Raw genomic sequence first — 21176 nt, 5'->3', positions numbered from 1 at the left:
CCACATGTTTAAGGAGGCTCTCATTTTCCTCCCTTAACGTCCCTTTATCCTTTCTCCCCATCATCAATCTCAGGTTTTCTTGTTTCTGTGTGCTTGGAGGGCTAGATAGTGGGGAGACCATGACTGAAGGGTGAGTACTATGTTCCTCTACAATCAGAATAGGGCATCACAGGGTTCACATAAAGCAGAAAGTTGAGAGGAAATGAGTGACTAGAGAATTGGTCATTTCCTTCGACCTAGTGTGTATGTGTGCATGTGTGTGTGCTGGTTGGTTGGTTGGTTGGTTGGTGCGTGGGGTATGGAGAGGAAGGAAAAAGGAAGAGGATGACATACAAGCCCCTTTTCTTGAACTGCCTCTTCTCTCAGTTGTCTTTGGAAATATTTGACTTGGCGGATGGAAAGAAATCCTAATTAAAGTCATTTACCTGAACTGCTCACCACTTAAGCCTAATTGCCATGCAACACAATAACAGTTATGCATACCATTAAATTAGTGTCAGATTAACTTTGATGCTTGCTATGTTTGATTCCTGCTTGTTCCATCTAAATAGCTTTTGGCTCATGTGCTCTGGTTGTGCATTTACGTCTTAAGAGAATGAGGCTGAACCTCATTGTACATCTTCACTGTTCTCCAGCTCCCAAGTGTTTCTGAACAGAAGGTGAGGTTGGAGTTCTCAGAGTTGAAGAAGGCCCTTTGTCTATATAGGCAAGAACCTTTCTCATCTATAAGAGCAATGAGAAAAGAACTAGAAGGAAAGAAATATAACACCCTCATGGCAAGTGGTCCAGCAGGAAAGACTGCCAGGCATGAATGGCCCTGCTTATTCTTCATTTCCAAAGACTAACTGTTGGAGTGTGTAAATTCTACTTTTCTCTTAACTAGAGTGAACCTGAAAAGTGAACTTGGCCTTTTGGTGTTAGTACAAGGTCTATCAGACAAATTCTAAAAGCCTACATTCTGTTTAATATATTAACGGAATATAATTCAGGAATGACTTCTTAGGTAAGATATGAGCTATTAGAGTGTTTGGGGGGTTACATAGAAGATAATAAATGATCTTTCTAATCGCTCTTTCCTCAGCACATATGAATATCCTTAAATCAATATTGGTTCCTCCAATATTTGTTAGAGGTAATCATTTGTCAAATCTATTCCAAACTTCATCTACCCTGTGGCATAATTTTTGTTTATAGTTTAAATTTGTGGACAGTCATTTCCTGTAGCTGAGCACACATAAAAGTTAATTTGGCCTAAGGAGTGAAAGGAACCTTTAGACATGAGGGTGAGTAACCCTCTTTCCATTTCAAAACTCCAGTGTAAATTGTCAGGATATTCATAGACCTGATTAATGTGCCTAATAAACTCGAAGCAGGTCTCCAAAACCCGCAGGAACAATATAGCATAAGAACAAGGAAGTAATAGGAGGGAAAAGCATGTAGTAAGTCTCTGAAATTGAAATAATAATGCAAAAGTATTTTAATCTAAAGGAGAAATGCCTGGAAAGTCTGGATGAATAAAACTATAATTAAGAGAAATGAAGATATGCTGCTCATGCATGTGATCTCGGACAAATGATTGATTCAGGCCTGACTCAGACATGAGCGGAGAAAGAGAGAGAGGAATAAGTGACTCAAATTGATTTTTGGGAAGCTAGTCATTGGTAAACGTTAACCTCAGTGGCATAGTTGTATATACAATGAATGATGACACACCTGCACTTGAACATGTCCAACTTGACCTTGTGATCTTTCAGTTCTTCCCATTCGGTGGCCTCCATCTCAGTGAACAGCGAATAGTACCACCTTCCATCTCTTTGTCCAAAATGCAAGATGGAGAATTATACTAGACTCTCCTCTTTCCTCATCTCCCATATTCAGTCAATCCTGCTGATTCTCCCTCCCAAATCTCTCTCAAATCCATTCTCCTCTCTCCATTCTCACCACCACTGCTTCACTTCAGGCCTATTGCTTCTCACCTGGGCTGTTGTAATCACTCTTGGGAGCATGGAGCACCTGGCCTTGAGTCTGTCTCACTGCATTCTGTTCTCCACAGCCACAAAAGAGTCATATTGATATTATGTTGTTCTCTTGCTTAGACCCTGCAGTGGTTGATCACAGTCAAAACTCGTTCACATGGACCTCTCTATTCTCATCTTCCACTTCCTGCACCCAGCCATACACACATGCAGTCTACAGCTGTTTCTCACAGTTCCATCCTTCTGTGCCTTTGTATGGTCTGCGTCCTTTGCCCAGAAGATCCTCACTTCCCATTCCTCTTTTTTCCAAGTAACTAATTCTCATTTGCCCTTGGCTCAAGCACCACCTTCTACAGGGGGTGTGTGAATTGCTTCCCAAGTAGGGGTTAAAGTTGGCACCCAATGCATATGTCTTATTACTCATTTTTGAAATTGTCCTGAGGCTGTAGGTCTTTGAGGTCAAGGTGCGTGTATTATCTTAAAATCCTAGCTTTTACATCACTTTTTGCTGACTCCATGACCTTTTCTGCTCTATGAAAGCCTGAATCACGTGAACGAGTCAGATTAACTAGAACAGGGTCAAGCTGAACTAATTACACGTCTTAGGACATCTACATGCCCCTGGGAGATTTAATGACTGACATCGCTCTTCTCTCCAGCTATTGAAGAGAAAACAGACACGGTGCAAGCAAGACAGAGGCCCTTCTTTCCTCATTTCTGCTGTATTTTGGGGCTATTTGGAAAGCCTTGCCTTTTCTAGTTGTCATGCAGGACAGCACGCAGTGGGAGGGTGTCTTCAAGAAGCCTCTCCCAACTGTTCACAGAATCTGGTTGCCAGCCAGCTAAAAACCCTAATGGTCTCCATCGAGCTGGAGCTCATAGGGATCAATTGTTTTGACTCAGAAACCCCTGAATTACCTTGGCCTTGATGTGGCTAAGAAGACTGTATGTCATGGCATCATTCCTTAAGGTCAGGAAGACTGAACAAGAGAATTCTGCTACAAGCGTGGAGCCTTCCTTTCATTCAAGGGAGAAAATTAGTCTCCAATTTTAAGAGTTGTAAAAAACCCTTGAATCTGAGTATGATGATTTAGCCAATTACTGTGAAGTGTGAGAGCTCAGCTAGGAATATGCTGATACAGCTTAGAGTTAAGAACTAAAGGAAGAAGTAAAACTTGACTTGAACATGAAGAAAGAATCTCAACCCAAGCAGCCTGACTTCACCCAGCATCTGTCAGACGCAAGGGCTTAATGAGACAGTCACTTTCTTTTTCCTCCTCAAAGACAAGATCGGTGTGAGCTTAACCTGCAATCTAATCAGGACAGAAACTTGCATTCACAGAGGAATGTAGCAGGGTCTGCATTTTAGAAATTCATATAGGATCTAAAAGTGAAGCAACCAGAATTAAATTCATTTACCACACAGGGTACCTAAAATTTTTAAACACAGACATTGACACACACCAAACTAAGAAACAAAACACATGAATTGATGCCCAGTAAGAGTCCCTTCAGCAATAAATCCATGATTCTGCTTTAGTCCTGATGGGTTTCTTGACAAGAAGAGAAATACATCAAAATTGCAATAACGTTTGGTTTTCCATACTGCTGTGAGCAGTTCCTTTCAAAGTAGTCTCTCGCAAAGATTCATCTGCATGTCAAATTAACAGATGTGAATTTGGAAAACCCAGCTAAGGGTAGCAATATTCTCACAGCCAGCAGATACAAGTGCTAAGAAAGAAAAATGCAGCTATAAATTTAAAAACAACAACAGCTGATCAATGCACACGCACCCTGTCACTCTGAGGGATGGATACCAGATCTCCAACAGACACATGAAAACACACTAGCAAATGAATGTTCTTTCCTTTCAAGCAGCCTCGGAAGTCTGTTTGGGAAGATATTTTGCAAAACATCTTTGGAAGTCCTTCTCAGAAGTTTTTTAAAGAGACAGCTGATGTAGAGGTATTAGTGTCGTTATTTTTATGGCCATTGCCATTGGTGTGGTGGTTGTTAACACTAAGCGGTATTACCCATCTCCATTGATCAGTCATCTCCCTCACCAGCTTTGGCTCTGTGTGATCAGTGTGGGATTTCAAACATTAAATTGAACACCCAAAGAAGAGTTAAAAGAATGTGCCTCTGACTCTGAAAGAAGAGTCCCAAAAGAAGGTCCACAAATGTTTTGAGTGATAGATGTCTCTTTGGAACAAGGGTCTAGCTTCTAAGGCAATTATTCTAAAGGAATAAGACTCACTTGGCAATTATATGCCCCAGCATGATTGTTTAAAAGGGAACCAGTTCCTTCCCCTCAGCAGAGCAGACTCAAACACATTGGAATCACCTGCACATTGGAATCACCTGGGGAGATTCGCGAACTACAGATGCCCAGTTCTCAGCCCCTGAAGATCTGATGTAGTTGGTCTGAGGGACAGACTGGACATTGGATATTTTTAAAGCTCCCAGGTGATTCTAATGTGCAGCCAAAACGGCAGCACCCTGCTTTAGAGTCATGTGTTGTATATATAACAGATGCGTAGTTTACACATCTGTTCTTCCCTGCCTCTTAACATACTCATCTTGTTCACTCTAGCCCCAAGTATAATACTTGGAGATAAGAGCTGCTCAATAAATGTTTGAGGCATGACTAAGAATAGGGAGGCCCTTATTGTGTGCCAGGTTGGGTGACCAACCGGTCCAGCTTGCCCAAAACAGAGGGGCTTCCTACGGTGTGTGACTTTCAGTGCTAAAACCAGAACAGTCCCAGGAAAACCAGGAGAGTTGGTCACCCTAGGGCCAGGTACTATGCTAAACATTTGCAAAGATTGTTTCTTTAATCCTAACCACAACCTTGTGAGGTGGGGACTATTACTAACCCCACTTGACAGGTGAGGGAACTGAAGCACAGAGATAGTAGGTAACTCCCCTGACATGGGCAGTAAGTAGTAGATCCGGGATCAGACATAGGCAGCCTGAATCCAGAGTCCATGTGCCAATCATTATGCTACATTCCCTTCCAACAAAGATATAATTTTCTTTGTTAATGGAATGCGTATCTCCCAATGTAGTATTTCTGTGGGTAACTAACCCCTGACAACGAAAATGTTCCTTACTCCTTACATAGGGCATTTCCCAGTTTGGAGATTTCCAAGCTTGTCGATCCAAAATTATAGAGGAGAACCAGCAAGGAGCTCAGCTAGGATACAGAAAGCAAATCCTGGAGCTGGAGTGAGAGGAGAGTACCCATGTCAGCTGGCACCTCAGCGGACACAGGAGTGCTCAGAACCAGCTTGTTCTCCTGACTGGATCCCCTATGCTGAGCAGTGGACCAGGAGCAGACCGGGTTAGACTTCTCCACCAAGGCAGGAAGCCTCTGAGAAAGGAGCCTCTACGTGTGGGCACATGTGACGGGTGTCGCCGTGATATAGTTGTTTGCTTATGTAAAGGGCCCTAGTAACAAGGTGGGAGGTGTCTGAGCATTACTGAGTGGAGAAAGAACACCCTGAAAGTAAATTCTTCACCTTGAATCCTTCCTTTAGGCTACCAAAATGTCCTCCAAAATTACATTAAAATTCTACTGGCCACTTTTTTGAATCAAAAGAACAGGAGTCTGTGAGAATTTAGAATACTAACAGTTTAGTAAAAAACTAGTAATTTTACCACATGCAATCTCTTTACAGACCTGGAGACGCACAAGCTTCTAGACTGTTTTTTCAAGGCAAGGTGCTTATACCACATTTGCTCATCTAATACACGCCATGAAAGGACTCTGCCCACACTAGTACCATGTTCTACCTGACAGACCTAAATGAGAGGGAAACTGTTAACTAGTTTTCATCTGCTAAAAGAACACACAAACTCAACAGAGAGATCATCAGTAACTCAAAGATCGCCATGCTTAGAGGAAAGGAGCCAACTGTGGCAACTTGGGTCCATACCTGAAGGGAGCTTCTCTGTGGAATTGCTCCCAGAACTGCTGCTGTTCGACATCGAAGGCTGTGCACCGGTGGCGGAGGAGTGTCAATTCATCTGCCTGCAGTGGGGCCACCTGTTGCCTCACAGTAATGGCTGTCTTTTTTATGTTGTTCCATTTCTCAGGCAGCTCCTGCAAAGGAGATGTCAGTGTGGTCAGACCCACTGTGCTCTCCCTTGCCCACAGCCCTGAAGCTGGACATTCCAGACATCTTCATCTCTCCTTCATGCCACACTGTGATGCAGTGGTATCATTCACCCACACTCTACAACTCCCCTTTCCTTGACTCATCTCGCGGGTTGCCTGCTTTCCCGACTATCACCTACTTCTGACTTAACATTAACCTTCTTGCCTCAGCCTCTCATGTGGTAACCCTTGCCCTTTTCTATATTTTCCAAGAGTGCTTGGTTATTTTCCTTTATGCCCCACATTTCCTCTTACAGCATCTTCATGTTCCTCAGACCTGCTTTTTTACTCTGAATCAAAAAGTTGGCTCATCCCTAATTCAGAGGGGAAAAAAACCCCAAACACTTCACCCACATCATTTCTCCCACATATCTCCAGCAAAACACTGTTTCCTATTGATTGAGCTTCCAAAATGTGGTAGACATTATACATACGCTACACACGTAGTTCCAAAACACGGACTTTGGGTCCTCACCGAGCCCTGTTTTTGATTTATGTCAACCCACCTCACCCTGCTCTGAAATCGTGAAACTCTCCCACTATTTCTTTTATTAAGAAAACATAACCTTTGCACTGACCTCGAGCTGCTTAAACACTGTTTCTGGCAATTCTTGTTCATAGGTCTTCAGCAACTCAATAGTTTGCTTTAAGGGCTCAAACATCTCATCGGTGCTGCTCTGCCGTTCCTTAAGAGCCACGAGGTGTCCCATGACTTCGACCAGTCCTTCGAAATCTCCTTTTTCGACTTTCTTGAGCAAGCCACTCTCACTATTTTTTATAAATACTTCAAGGTCCTCCAAGCTGAGTATAACAAACAGAACATGAGGATGCAACCTCCCTCCAGTCCTCAAAAGGGAGATTTATTTATCCCCAAGAATAGTAGCCACTATTCTGGAAAACTTTCCATGTGCCTAGCACTTGGCATAGACTATGTCCTAGTGGCAAGAATATAGCCCTTTTCAGAAGTGTCAAAGTCATGAAAGATAAAAACTGAGGCTCCATGATGGAGGAGACTCAGGAGACACGGTACAGTAGTGGGACAACTGACGAAAAGTGAATAAGATCTGTAGGTGAGTTAATATGTCTATATCAATATTAACTTCCTTGTGTTGATAATTGTACTATGGTTATACAAGACATTATCATTTGGGAACACTGAGTGAAGGTAAAACAGAACTCTTCGTACTATTTTTATAACTTTTTTTGTAAGTCTAAAAAGTTTTCAAAGTGAATATATTATAAATTATTTTGTAAGTCTGAAATTATTTTTAAAAAACAAAATAAAAAAATATGGCCTCTAAATTCAAACAGACTTGGGTTTAATTTTCATACTTACTAGATATGTAACCATGACCAAGTCATTTAACATCTCTGAGCCTCAGTTTCCTCACCTATAAGACTGGAAAAATCATTTCTGTCTCCCTGCTTATTGTGAGTTAAATGAATTCATTCTGGGGGCTGCCCCGTGGCCGAGTGGTTAAGTTTGCACACTCAAGTTTGGCAGCCCAGGGTTTCACCAGTTCGGATCCTAGGCATGGACCTAGCACCACTCATCAGGCCATGCTGAGGCGGCGTCCCACATAGCACAACCAGAAGGACCTGCAACTAGAATATATAACTATTTGTTTGAGAAAAAGGGAAAAAGTCAGAGGAGATGAACCCAGCCAAGGAGACCAAGAAGACATAGCCAGTGAGATAGAAGGAAGTCAAGAAAAGTGAGGTATCTGGTAAGTCGCGTGAAGAACCTTTTTGGAAAGGAGAGAGGGATCAGCTGTGCCGAATACTGCTGAGAGGTACAAGTAGGATGAAGACTGATAATCACCGCTGGATTCGGCCCCACGAAAATCCTTGATCTTGACAAGAATGGTTTCAGCGGAGCAGTATAGTCAAATCCTGACTGGAGAATGGTGGGCTTCTGTTTCTAGCTGTATGATACATGATAATATGAATGACCCTTCTGCTAAAACAACTGAAATGCTTAAGCAAATATTTCAGAATCATTTAAAAATGTATCACTAAGGTGGTACAAAATTAAGGAATCTCCAGAGGCTGAAAATGCAGTGAAAGCAAGAACCCCGGAAGGTAAGCAAGGTTCAAAGCTACCTTTCACGTGATAGTTTCTACTGAATGCTGGAGACCCTGAGCTTCTATTTGGATCGCTTTACGAGATGTGGGAAACAGGTGATTAAACCTAGGGCCCACACGAAGTGAGGAAGCCAGTAGGAGGCTGCATGTGAAGTTGCAACACCATAAAAGTGACCAAGGAATAAAAATGCTACACAGCAAGGGACAGTAGGGAAACCTGCCCGTATTAACCTTGGCACTAGATGGACTACTGCAAGTTGAAGTACAAGTGGTCTGGGGTTGGAAGAGTCCCTGGATGACCGGCAGAAACCAATGAAAATCCTTTCTGGAGGAATGCAGCTAGAGTCCAATCCTCAAAGGATTAAATATCCAGGAACATGATTTTACAATCCAAAGTCACAAAATACACAAGGAGAGAAGTCACCATGAGTGGGAGCCAACAGAAACAGCAAAATTAAACCTGTGAAGCTTTCAGATATTGGAATTCAGATGCAGAACATAAAATAGAAATAATCAATATATTTAAAGGACAAGAGTTTGTGCTTAGGTGCCTTGCTTTGTTGTTTCTGACCCATATAGGAGGAGAAAATTGCCTTCCCTGTAGCTTCTTGGACATCAATGTAAGACTGGCTAAGAAAAACAACGTCATCCTTTTAAGCGTGTTACATCAGTTTATACCTTTCTTTCGGCATCACCTTTCAGAGGCCTCGATAAGCTCTTACATTGTCAATAGCTGAATGCCTCTGCCCCTGGCCCAACTTGCCCTTTAGGTTCAAGCATAAATTCACATTGTTTCTGAGTCAGGAATGGAGGCGATTTCAGAGGCTCTCCAAGTACACCCGTGTCTGTGAGAGCATGTGGACCTTTATATTGAATGATAGATTCCGAGAAGTGACAAAACTTTTTGAAGTGGATAATGTGAAAATTATGACCTGTGATGGCATTACCTTGTGAAGAGAAGCATAGAAAAAGCTTTTGATGTGTGTTTTAGCAATGCGAAACTGATCATACTGTACTATGTTGATGGGTGATCCCAGGAGACTGAAGTTAAACGTTTTCTGTAGGCCTTTATGTTAACTTTAATCTATGGCATGAAGAAACAAACCATTTTTAAGTTGAGAAATCAAAAGTTGTCTGAAGATTATCCTCCAATGAACATATTCTAAAGCTTAAAAAATGAATAAGTAGAAGAGGAGCCTTAAAATTTGAGCAAAGAACAAGACAGTATAAAGATGAGCAAGCAGGGGCTGGCCCCGTGGCCGAGTGGTTAAGTTCACGCCCTCTACTTCGGCGGCCTGGGGTTTCACTGGTTTGGATCCTGGGCGCCGACACAGCACCGATCATCACGCCATGCTGAGGCGGCGTCCCACATGCCACAACTATAAGGACCCACAGCTAAAATATACAGCTATGTATTGGGGGGATTTGGGGAGAAAAAGCAGAAAAAAAAGATGATCAAGCAAAATTATAAAATAACCAACTAGAAAATCTAAAAATAGAAATTGTAATTAAAATTTAAAGTTCAATGAATGGGTCAAACAGGAGATTCAGACACAGCTGAAAGAAAGAGTCAGACTGCTGTGTGACAGACATGAGGAAGTTATCCAAACTGCAGTGCAATAAGACAAAACTGAAAACTCTGAAAACCGTTAAAAGACGTGGAGGACAGTGAAAGGATCTCACAGAACAAGAGCTCAGGAAGGAAGCAACAGAGGGAATGGGCAAGAAGCAATCTTTGAGAGATCCTGGCTAAGAATTTTCTTGAATTGTTGAAAGACACCATATGCAAGGTCAAGAAAGCCCAACAAATTCCAGACGGAATTAATACAAAGAAACTCTCACATACGTACTTCAATATGAAACTGCAGATTACCAAAATGAAAAGAAAAATGTTAAAGCTAGCTTCAGAGCAAAGACAGATTTCTACAAAAACTACGCTATTCAGCAGCAAAAATGGAAGGCAGGACACAGTAGAATAATATTTTCAATAGACTCACAGAAAATATCTGCTATTCAAGAATTCTCTCTTCCACAAAATGATTTCTTCAAGTACAAGGGCAAAAAACGTGCATGTTCAGACAAAGGATGAATGAGAGGGTTGTTCACCAATAGACCTTTATTAAAGGACCTTGTAATTGATGCACCTCAGGTGGCAGGTCTGCACTGCAGGAAGACACGGTCAACAAAGATACCAGGAAACGTGTAGGTAAATTTAAATAAACATTGTGTCCAAAAATAAAGCATAATTTGTGGAGTTTAAATAAATAGTAGACAACAACTGAAATTACTGGGAATCATAGAATATAATTCGATGGATGAAAATTGAGATCAAACTATTCCAAAAGTCAGGGTATTGGTTGTGAGGAGAGTAACAGTACTCATAGACTTAGTCCTCTTGAGGATGCTTATGGAAATAGCTATGGTAACTATCAGAAGAGTAGATCTAGACAGTCAAACATCTAAATTAGCAGAAAAGAAAGAATGGAATAAGCAAAAGGAAAAATAAAACTTAAAAAAACAATTCAACCCAAAAGCAGGCAAGAAAGGAGGGGAAAAAAAGAAAGAAAAAGAAGAACAAATAGAAAGTACATAATAAAATGGTAGAAATGAATCCAAATATAGCAGGATAAATGTTAATGAAAACCCTCCAGTTAAAAGACAAATATTAAGGTAGATAAAACATGCAGTTTTGTGTTGATTATAAAAATCTCTCCTAATATAAAGGCACAGAAAGACCGAAAGCCCGAGGATAAAATGAGAGACACCAGGCAAATATCATACAGAGAAAATTGGTTTAGTTATATTTATATAAGACAAAACAGACTTTAACACAAATAATATAGCTAGCGATAGAGAAGATTTTTAATGTGTGGCTAAAAGTTTCAATTTGTCAGGAAGATATGAAAAGAAAACTCTGTATGCTCATATAACATAACTTTAAAATATATGAAACAAAAAGTGATAGAATTACAAGAAGAAACTGACAATCTATCATTAAAGTGGAAGATTTTTAACACGATTATCTGAGTAACTGATAAAACAAGCAGAAGATAAGGCACTGAGGATACAGTAGATTTGAATAAAACACATTCGTTCAAACAGGCATGCACAGAACACGACGCCCAACAGTTACAGATACACGTGCTTTTCAAATATGCACAGAACATTTAGAAAAACTGACCATACTGTAGTGTAAAAAGCAAACATCAACAACTTTCAGAAGCTTGTTATTAGTTCTAGCACATTCTCTGACCACAGTGCAATTGTTAGAAATTAATAACAGGAATGTAACTAGAAGAACCCTATGTTTGAAGAACAAAAAATGTATAAATACATCATAATGGATGTTAAAAATATTTAGGACTAAATTGTAATGAAAATATTATATACTAAGCCTTGTGAGATGTAGGTAAAATTGTACTTAGAAAGGAATTTATAACTTTAAATGTTACATTAAAAAGACAGAGGGCTCAAAATGAGTAATCAGAATACCCATCTTAAGTTAGCCAAAGAAAGGAAAACAAATCCAAAGAAAGTAGAAGGAAATAAACATAAAAGACTAAATTTTTAAAATAATCAAATTATAATGGAGAGAATCAATGATCTCATAAGATAGTTCTTTGAAAAATCTCTGGCAAGATATATCAAGTAAAATAGCCAGAAAGCACAAATAAAAATGAACAGAGATGAGAAGCAAGACATAACCATAGATTCTGCAAAGATTAAACAGGTAAGAGAATATTATAAATTTTATGACAATAATTTAAAGATTTACAGGTAATGGATACATTCCTAGACAAATATGAATTACTAAGGAATAGAAAACCTTTATATCTCTATAACCATTAGAGAAATTAGAGGTAAAAATCCTGCAACAAAGAAAATATGAAGCCCAGATGGCTCAGCAGGAGATTTAAATCAAACTTTCAAGGATCAGAGAATTCCAATCTTACACCACCTCTTCCAGAGAATAAACAAGAAGGATTACTTCCTCATTCATTTTATGAAACTAGCAAAACCACAGAGCAAGATTAGACAAAGACAGTATGAGAAAGGAAAATCAAAGGCCAATGTCAGTTACAGACAGACACATGAATGCTAAACGAAATATTTGCAAACAAAATCAACCAATGGATATTTTTAAAAAGATAATACTTTGTGTTGGGTTTATCTCAGTAACACTCAGTTGGCTTAATATTAGAAATGAAATAATATGTTCACCACTTTAACATTTTGAGGGAAAAAACAGAATTATCTTAATGGAGTTAAAAAAAGTACTTGATGAAATTTTATATCCATTTATGCTAAATTCTCTCAACAAATTAGGAATAGAAGGGAATTTCTTTAGTCAGATAGAGAAAATCCACAAAAAACTCACAGCAAATATTACACTTAGTAGTGAAACGTTATGATCAGGGACAAGACAAAAATACCTGTCATTACCACTTTATTCAGCATTATGCTGGAAGTCCTAGCTAGTGTGGTAAGACAAGAAATAGAGATAAAACGCATAAAAATAAAGACTGAGAAGGAAGAAATAAGACCATTATAAATTTGTAGATGGTGACTATGTACACAGCAAACCCAAAAAAGGACACAGATAAATTATTAGAATTAATAAGTTAATTTAGCAGAGTTGCTTGATACAAAATCAATTCCATTTCCATAGAAAATATAATTTTAAAATATCATTTATACTAAAAATCAAAAAACAAAATACCAAGGAATAAATCTTAACAAAGACATGAAAATTATTTTAAAGATAACGATTACAAAATTTCATCGAAAGACACTGAAGAAGACAGATAAATGGAGACAGAACATGTTCTTGGACAGGAATACCCAATACCATAAGATGACAGTTCTCCTCAAATTGATCTATAGTCACTGTAAATATAATATAATTTCAACAGATTTTTTCTTCTACAAACTGATTTTCAAAATTTATGTAAAAGAGTAAGGGCCCAAAATTGTTGAGACATTCTTAATGAAAATGAGCAAGGTGGGCACTTGCCGCCGCAGATATCAATATTTATAACAGAGCTGTAGTAACTAGGAGCCAGCCTGGTGATCTAGTGGTTACGGTCTGGCACTTGTACTGTCGTGGCCTGGGTTCGTTTCCTAGTCAGGAACCACACTACCTGTCTGTCGGCTGTCACACTGTGGTGGCTGCATGTTGCTGTGATGCTGAAAGCTATGCCACCAGTATTTCAAATACCAGCAGGGTCACCCATGGTGGACAGGTTTCAGTGGAGCTTCCAGACTAAGACAGACTAGGAAGAAGGACCTGGCCACCCAACTTCCAAAAAAACTGGCTGTGAAAACCCTATGAATGGCAGTGGAACCTTGTCTGATAGAGCACCGGAAGGTGAGAGGATGGAGCAAAAAGATGGGGTAGGTTTCAGCCTTGCTGTGCACAGGGTCGCTAGGAGTCAGAATTGACTCAATGGCACTAACAACACACAGTAATTAGGACTGCATCATATTGATGTGGCAACGGGCAAATTAGGCTACTTGACATGAAAGATAAAACTATAAAACTTTTAGGAGAGGATATAAAAGAACATCATTAGGATCTCAGGGCAAGGAAGGATTTATTTAACAAGACAAAAGAGGACAACTTAAGGGAAAAGATGGACACATTTGGCTCCATTAAAATGAAGAACTGTTCATCAAAACATACCATAAATGCAGTGGAAAGACAGGCCACAAAAATCGGAGACAATATTTGCAATGTATACAACTAGCAAAGGATTACATACAGAATATATAAGCAACTTCTAAATATCAAAAAGGAAAACATAAAGTCCAATAAAAAATGGGCAAGAGCTGTGAATAGGCACAGAAGAGGGAACATAATGACTCACCAAAAACAAAAGGATAAGCTACTTTATTCCAAATCAGAGAAACGTAAAATGTTTACTGCCATGAGACACCACTGAACTCCCACCAGAACGGCCAGCATTAAACAGATTGTCAGTATCAAGAGGTGTTGAGGATGTGGGGCTACAGATATTTTCACATGTGGCTGCTCTACCTTGCAGACAGATGACATTATATGCGTTGACCCAGCAATTCCACTCTTATGTACATAGCCCAAAGGAGTACTTGCCCATGTACACCACGATCCAGCTATAAGAGCGCTCATAGCAACATTGTTGATATTAGCAAAACCATCTGAAACAACCCACATGTTCACTGACCATAGAATGGATAGATAAGTTGGGGTATATTCAGACAAAGGAATCCTCTACAGTAGTAAAAATGAATGAACTACTGCTATGTTCTCAACATGGATGGATCTCAAACACAACACTGAAAGAAACAGGACATGGAAAAATATATAGTATACAATATTGTTTCATTTTCATAAAGTTTTTAAATGCTTATATATATGTATAGATATATGTGTATATATATCACACACATATATATGTGTGTGTGTGTATATGTATACATGTATATGCATAGTAAGCCATAAAGAAAAACATAGGAAGGACTATGTCACATTTAGGGTAACACTAACATCCGGCAGAGAGGGAGGGGAATTTGATCAGGGAAGAGCGTGTAAGGGAATTTTAAAATATAGCTAATGTTCTTTTTCTTAGCTGGATAATGCAAACGCAAGTATTTTAATATTTTTCTCTAAATTTTATGTATGTTACATTTTATAGCAAAACTTTTTGTTGAGAGAGAATGGAAGATAAGGAAGTAAAGGAATCAAGTACAGATATATCTTTTGAGGAATTTTGCTGTGAAGGAGAGCACACAAAACTGATGCTGTAGCTGGAAGGACTTGTGGGCCCATGCTCCTTTCTGTTTTTTAAGATGGTAGATAGGACAATACATTTGCATGCTGCTGAGAATATATGAAGGAAAAAATTGATAATGTTGTTGATAGGGAACACTGAAGGAGCTAAGTCCTTGAATAGATGAGAAGAAAGAAGTTGGACTTCAAGAAGCGGGGATAGCTTATCTGTTCTAACAGGTGAGGGAGCTGAATGTACAGCTTCAGATGCAGGTAGGTTGGTAGATTTGTTGGTGAAAAGGTGAGTTAATTCTCTTGTGACTGCTTCTAATTTTTCAGCAAAATGAGAGGCAAGGTTACAGGGCAGAGAGGACATTTGAGGTTCAGTAGAGAGAGGAAAAAGGAGACTGGAAGAGTTGGGAAGCGTCTACGAAAATGTGCAGGGCCTACTTGAATTTTATGTTCATAAATTTCACATGAGATTGGTCAGAAGCATGGTTTGTTTTTCCTTCATCAAGGATGAATTGCTCAGGTGCAGGAGCAGTGCACTGAGTTTAGACAGAGTCAGAGTTTTACAAGGTGGGAATGGGAATGGGGAGCAAGGGTGAGAGACTGAGAAAGTGTTGCGGCCAATGGATTGGAAATCCTGATGGGTCTGAAGAATTTTTTGTAGCAGTCTTGCCAAGTAAGTGAGCTAGAAAGATACCAGGTGGTGGTCCGAGAATGGAATGCTTAAACCTGAGACTTTAAAGGGAGAGCAATTACTTCCAGACTTTTCCCTCTGCCTCACAGAGAGCACGGCATGGAACTGGGTGGCAGAGGTATGGCGGAAGGAAAGGGCATTGGAGAGAGAGGTCAACAAAATAAGAGGCAGGTGTAATGGAGATGCCATGTGGATGTTGGGTCACTGAGGACGATTATCAGCAAAAGAGTGGGAAAGAGAGATTGAGCCAGATGTTAGGAGCTGCAGTGATGGGGAAGAATGACTAAGAGCTTGGTAGGTGACTGCAGTAAGGACAAGTGGCAGTTGGTACCGTTTGACAGAATTTGCTCCAGTGGAGCTGAGGACTTTGAGGGTGGACAGAGATGAAACGGTCTGGGAGCAGCACTGTAGAGCAAGAACATCTTATCTACCTCCGGGCCTAGTGGGAAGAGGGATACAGGAGAAATATCAGTCCCCGCTTGGGAGGACTGCAGCAGAAGCAGTGTCCTCAGGTGACAGCTGGGTTTCAGTTAGAGCAAAATGAGAGTGAGAGAAGATGAAGCGGACAGTGGGTATTTGCTGATGGAAGATCCTGAGCTCTAGGGGAAGGCTTTGCGAGGGCAGGGGTAGGGGCTGAGTCAGATTAGGGCAGAAAGAGCTGAAGGGGGATGAGAGTTTATGGACTGAAGGTTTGTGTCCCCCACAAATTCATATGCTGAAGCCATATGATGGTATTTGGGGGTGAGACCTTTAGGAGGTAACTAGGAGTAGGTGAGGTCATGAGGGTGGGGCCCGCATCAGGGATTAGTGTCCTTATAGGAAGAGGAAGTGAGAGCCATCTCTTTCTCTTTGTGCGCACACACTGAGGAAAGACCACGTGAGGGTACCATGAGAAGGCGCCTGTCTGCAAGCCAGGAGAAGAGCTCTCACCAGGAATCAAAACGGCTGGTACCTTGACCTTGATCCTAGCCTCCAGCATTGTGAGAAATAAATTTCTGTTGTTTAGGCCCCCCACTCATTGGTATTTTGCTATGGCAGCTACTAGGATTCTAATACCAATCCCAATGTGTACACGTGGTGCTGGGGTTTCCCCACACCACCAAGCAATTCTCCAAAACCAGCTGGGTGTCCTACAATTCATCTCAATTCTGACACAATCTACTCGGAGATAGCATCAGATTCCACAGATTAAGGGCTCAGTCCTACAAAACTGCCCCAGTGCCTTCAGATACCAATAGCAAGTCCAGGTTGTCGTCTGTGCTTCTGACCGACTGGCTATAGATGGGAGGTTCCACTGACCTCCTCCTTGGGTTCAATTAATTTGCTAGAGCAGCTCACAAAACTCAGGGGACCTATTTACTCACTAGATTACTGGTTTATGGTAAAGGACATAACTCAGGAACAGCCAGATGGAAGAGATGCATAGGGCAAGGTATGGAGAAAGGGTGTGGAGCTTCCAAGCCCTCTCTGCACACACCACTCTCTCCCAATCTCCACATGTTCACCAACCTGGAAGCTCTCCAAACTCCATCCTTTTTTATGGAGGCTTTGTTACATAGGCATGATTGATTAAGTCACTAGTTACTGGTGATTGATTCCACCTCCAGCTCCTCTCCCCTCCCCAGCGTTGGTGGTGGGACTGAAAGTGCTAATCTCTAATCACAAGGCTGGTTCTCCTGGCCATCAGCCCCTGTCCTCAGGTGCTTCCCAAAAGTTATTTCAGTAACATAATGAAAGATACCTTGATCATTTTCAACACTTAGGAAATTCCAAGAATTTCAGGAGCTGTGCCAGAATCAGAGAGGAAGACCAAATAAATATTTCTTATTATAAATCACAATACCACAGCAGCCCAACCTGAATAAGACAGATAAAAAAGAGTTGGACTTCTGACAGCAAATGTAGTATATAAGATGTAAGACAAAGTGGACACAACTAGAAGGACCCACGAATAAGAATATACAACTATGTACTGGGGGGATTGGGGGAGAAACAGCAGGGGAAAAAAAAAAAAGAGGATTGGCAACAGTTGTTAGCTCAGGTGCCAATCTTTAAAAAAAACAAAAGACAAGGTGGGAATAATCCTGACACCTATTAAGGGAAGGCAGAAATCGCAGAATTAACTGGCACATAGTAGACACTCAACAATAAATGATTTTTACTGTTCTTACTGTTTCTATTTCATCTAATCTTTGAGAACACAATAACACATTTTCCTAAAGTGTAGCAAAGTAGTCAGTTTATGGAATCACCAACTGATGAAACTGGAAGGCAATTTAGAGGAATCCAGTCACACTGCCTTCTTCCAGAGACAAGGAAACAGGGGTTCAAGGACAAGAACTCAGGCCTCCTAACTGCTCCACCATGTGTCTATCCTGTTAAACCAACTGTTAGATCCTGTGAAGCCTGACCTGACAGAGACGCATGGCAGCTGCTGTCCCTATGCCCTGTAACAACCATATGTTTCTGATCCTCTGACATCTGGGGCCTTTCTGACCCTGGAGGGATTGACCTTCCCAGGGTTAGCCAATTCCTAGACATAATAAATGACTCTCCTCTGAGCGTGCCTTTCATATGCAAGCCAATCAATCCAGAGTCTATATCCCCAAGCACCTTCTCTATCTGGCTCTCACACTCCAGGCCACTGTCCACCTACCCTAATCACCCCAGGGCCAGGGACCAGATAACTAAGAACAGGCCTCTATCCCAGAGCCTGTTGAAATTATTCAAACCAGAAATCCTAAACCTGCTTGCCCTGTCTCACCCATTCTTTTTCATGGAAACCATAATAAAGTCCATGGCCCACATTTCCGCCTCACTCCCTCTGCCTCCTGACTGACCCTGGTACTTCCCAGGTGGCCCTGATGGTGTGGTGTGCCCCACTCCTCTTGGGATCTATGAGTCTAGCAAACTATCTTTTCAATGACAGTCATCTCCTGATTTGTTGGCCTTGTTGTACCTAAACAATAATAAAATCTACATTTTGAAACATGCCCCCATGTCCTTACATCAACAGACCTACTAGTGGAGAAGGACCACAGAACAGCTGTCCCATCCAACAGTACTCCACGTGGGGTCCTCACTGTCACCTCCTAAACACCCATCGTTGCCTCTCTGAATGTGGAAAACTGGCTGCTTCTTCTTAAAGAACACCTGGGAAGCCCTACTTGAAACATTCCACAATGCTTTCCTGGGGTTTCCTAGAGTGGTGGACCATCACCCTTGCAAAGTCTCTTGGAATTGTTTTTAGTTAGACACATCCTTGACTTGGCTGTTTCCTTTCTAGATCATTGAGCACAGCAGCTACAGCGTTAAGCAAGACCAGGACCAAACTTAGAGGAGGAGTCAAGTCAGCTCCCTTGCAGCATCGGCTGACATACCAAAGGCTGATGGCTGAATGGAAGGACCAGAGCTCCCCAACAGGACTCTGTGGGGAAGGGTGGGAATCTGCAAACTTGTGGAGATGAGGCTAAGGTGAAGTGACAGGTAGACTGTTAACCAACTTGATTATTTATCTAGAGGCTGCTGCTCTGGCTTAGAGAGCCTGGTGCTGGGCTGGGTGGTCTAGGTCCATGATGGTAAAGACAGAATTTTAGATCCAGTCTGCTGCATGGCTAGAGTGGCACAGATAGGCATCAAGAGTGTGGGGATTTAGTGACTTCCACATTGCCCAGCTGGATAATTGGAGACAAGGAGTAAGTGGTAGAAATAAAATCTAAGAGGCCCATTAGACCCCCTCAACTTCTCAGGCTTAAAGAGATTTCACAGTTAGAGCGTGAAGGAGGTTGGATCTGCTATTACTGTATCAAACATTATTTACCACTTACTGAGTGCCTTTCACACACTGGGCACCAAATGGAAAATAAAACAGAATGAAGCCATGTCTGGTGCACAAAGGAAAGAGCAGGACTAAAGTTACTGCTGGTGTCCAAAAGCCTGCAACCTCCAAGCAGCTGTTTTAATTTTTAATTTAATCAATGAATCCGTGGGGAAAAATACGAAGAAGATTAAAAACACGGTGTTTCTGCCAGCTTGAGATGCTGCAGGAGAGCTAGAAAACCATATTACCTGTTAGTGACATAGTCAACAAGATGCTGTTTGAACATGAGGCTCCACTTCTTAATTATATTCAGCAGAGATGCTTTAAAGGGTCGCACGTCAATCTTCATCCAGTTGTCAAACACCTTGACGGGCTCCAGCCTGCACACCTCTTCGTACAGCTTTTCATAGGAGTCAATCTGCACTTTAAACTGATGGAGGCAGGGAGGGTTCTCTGGGATGCCGTCTTCTGCGTGGGCTTCAATCTCCTCAGGTGTGAGGACATGCCCGTACAACAGAAACTGACCGAGAATCTCCTTCCGGTCCTCCACGTAGAGGTAGGAATAGTGGCTGAAGGTGTTCCGATAGCAGCAGCACAGGGCCATCATGCTCTGGACCCTCCCCATGAGCACGCTCCGCATGCTTGCCAGATCCGCCATGCTCTCCATGTCAACCTTGGGGAGCAAGACAACAGCAGGAAGTTACACCAGTGCTTCACAGGAAGTTCCACATTTGGCCGGAGGGTGGAATGCTTGCAGATCCAGTACCTGATAGTGGGGAGAGCCACTTTGTGGGGAAAGCTTTGGCACCAAAGATGAAATTCTAAAAATGCTGGTGACAAGACCCTCAACAATGTCATAGAAGCCACCCTTCACTCCAGACTCCAGAGATGGATAGAAAACTAATTCTGGGATTGCTAAGCTCAGTTGTACTTCAAATATCGGGGTGAGTCCTGCCTTACATTCTGAAAAACAAAGAAAACAAACAAAACAAAACCAAGAATGAGTCAAATAGGCAAAGTGCAAAGCTGTTTGAAAAGCACTGAGAGCATTTCTTTTCTTTAGGTGAACTGTTTGAGTATAGGAAAACGGAAGTGGAAAATTTGCTAACACCCTGAAAAGGTGAGGGTGACAGTCTTGCAGTGTTGATCAACAGGGGAACCACTGATATTTTGAATAGGCCCGTTCCTGTGCTGGGGCTGTCCTGGGCATTGCAAGGACATTTGCTCTTCTTGTCTTCAGAGAGCACAACCCAGTGACTGAGGAACCCAAGCCAGACCCCCTCCACATTCTCAAACGCCTCCAGTGGGGCAGTGCAGGCTCGGGTTGAGAAGAGGTTGATTTCACAAAGCCAATTTCTTGGAAGCAGCCGATTTCTTCTCAGGCACAAACCAGGCAATTTCATCAGCAGCCACTAGGGTCACAGGGGTATATTTGTCCAGGGTTGTGTAGGCATGAAAAACAAAGAGAAGTTACGATCCTGCCCATTTTGCTCCTTTTCCATAAAAACAGAACTTATTTTAATTCTGTAGTCCTGTAGTGATAAAAATTTTAAAAATAATATAAATAATTAACAAGTCCCTGATTATCTGCTAGACTAACTTGCCTTACTAGATTTAAATCAAAATATAACACGGAGCAAGATGTTCCAAGTACAAGATAAATACTTAAACTTATATCAATAGCC

The 21176-nt window shown here is 41.3% G+C and overlaps 1 protein-coding gene across 11 annotated transcripts in view; it reads right to left on the bottom strand.

Moving 5' to 3' along the window:
- DNAH9 (dynein axonemal heavy chain 9) overlaps window positions 1-21176 on the bottom strand; it is a 319325-nt gene that overhangs the window by 245647 nt on the left and 52502 nt on the right. For 10 of the 11 annotated variants that reach the window (XR_011423085.1, XR_011423083.1, XR_011423082.1 and 7 more), the window contains exons 16-19: window positions 20258-20454; window positions 19740-20164; window positions 6714-6936; window positions 5915-6081 (exon numbers count right to left, since the gene is read on the bottom strand). Coding sequence is in view for 7 of the 11 variants with exons in the window: in XM_070226565.1 (XP_070082666.1) it covers window positions 5915-6081; window positions 6714-6936; window positions 19740-20164; window positions 20258-20454 (1012 nt within the window). In the remaining 4 variants the exon portion in view is untranslated. Of the gene's footprint in view, window positions 1-1713; window positions 1850-5914; window positions 6082-6713; window positions 6937-19739; window positions 20165-20257; window positions 20455-21176 lie in introns of those variants that run through there. The other variant, XM_070226567.1, reaches the window with a different exon arrangement.

The sequence above is a fragment of the Equus caballus genome, chromosome 11 (assembly GCF_041296265.1).
Source record: "Equus caballus isolate H_3958 breed thoroughbred chromosome 11, TB-T2T, whole genome shotgun sequence".
In the NCBI taxonomy this organism is placed as follows: Eukaryota; Metazoa; Chordata; class Mammalia; order Perissodactyla; family Equidae; genus Equus; species Equus caballus.
Note: the sequence above shows the minus strand (reverse complement) of the source record. Positions and strands in the feature narration are given on the sequence as shown.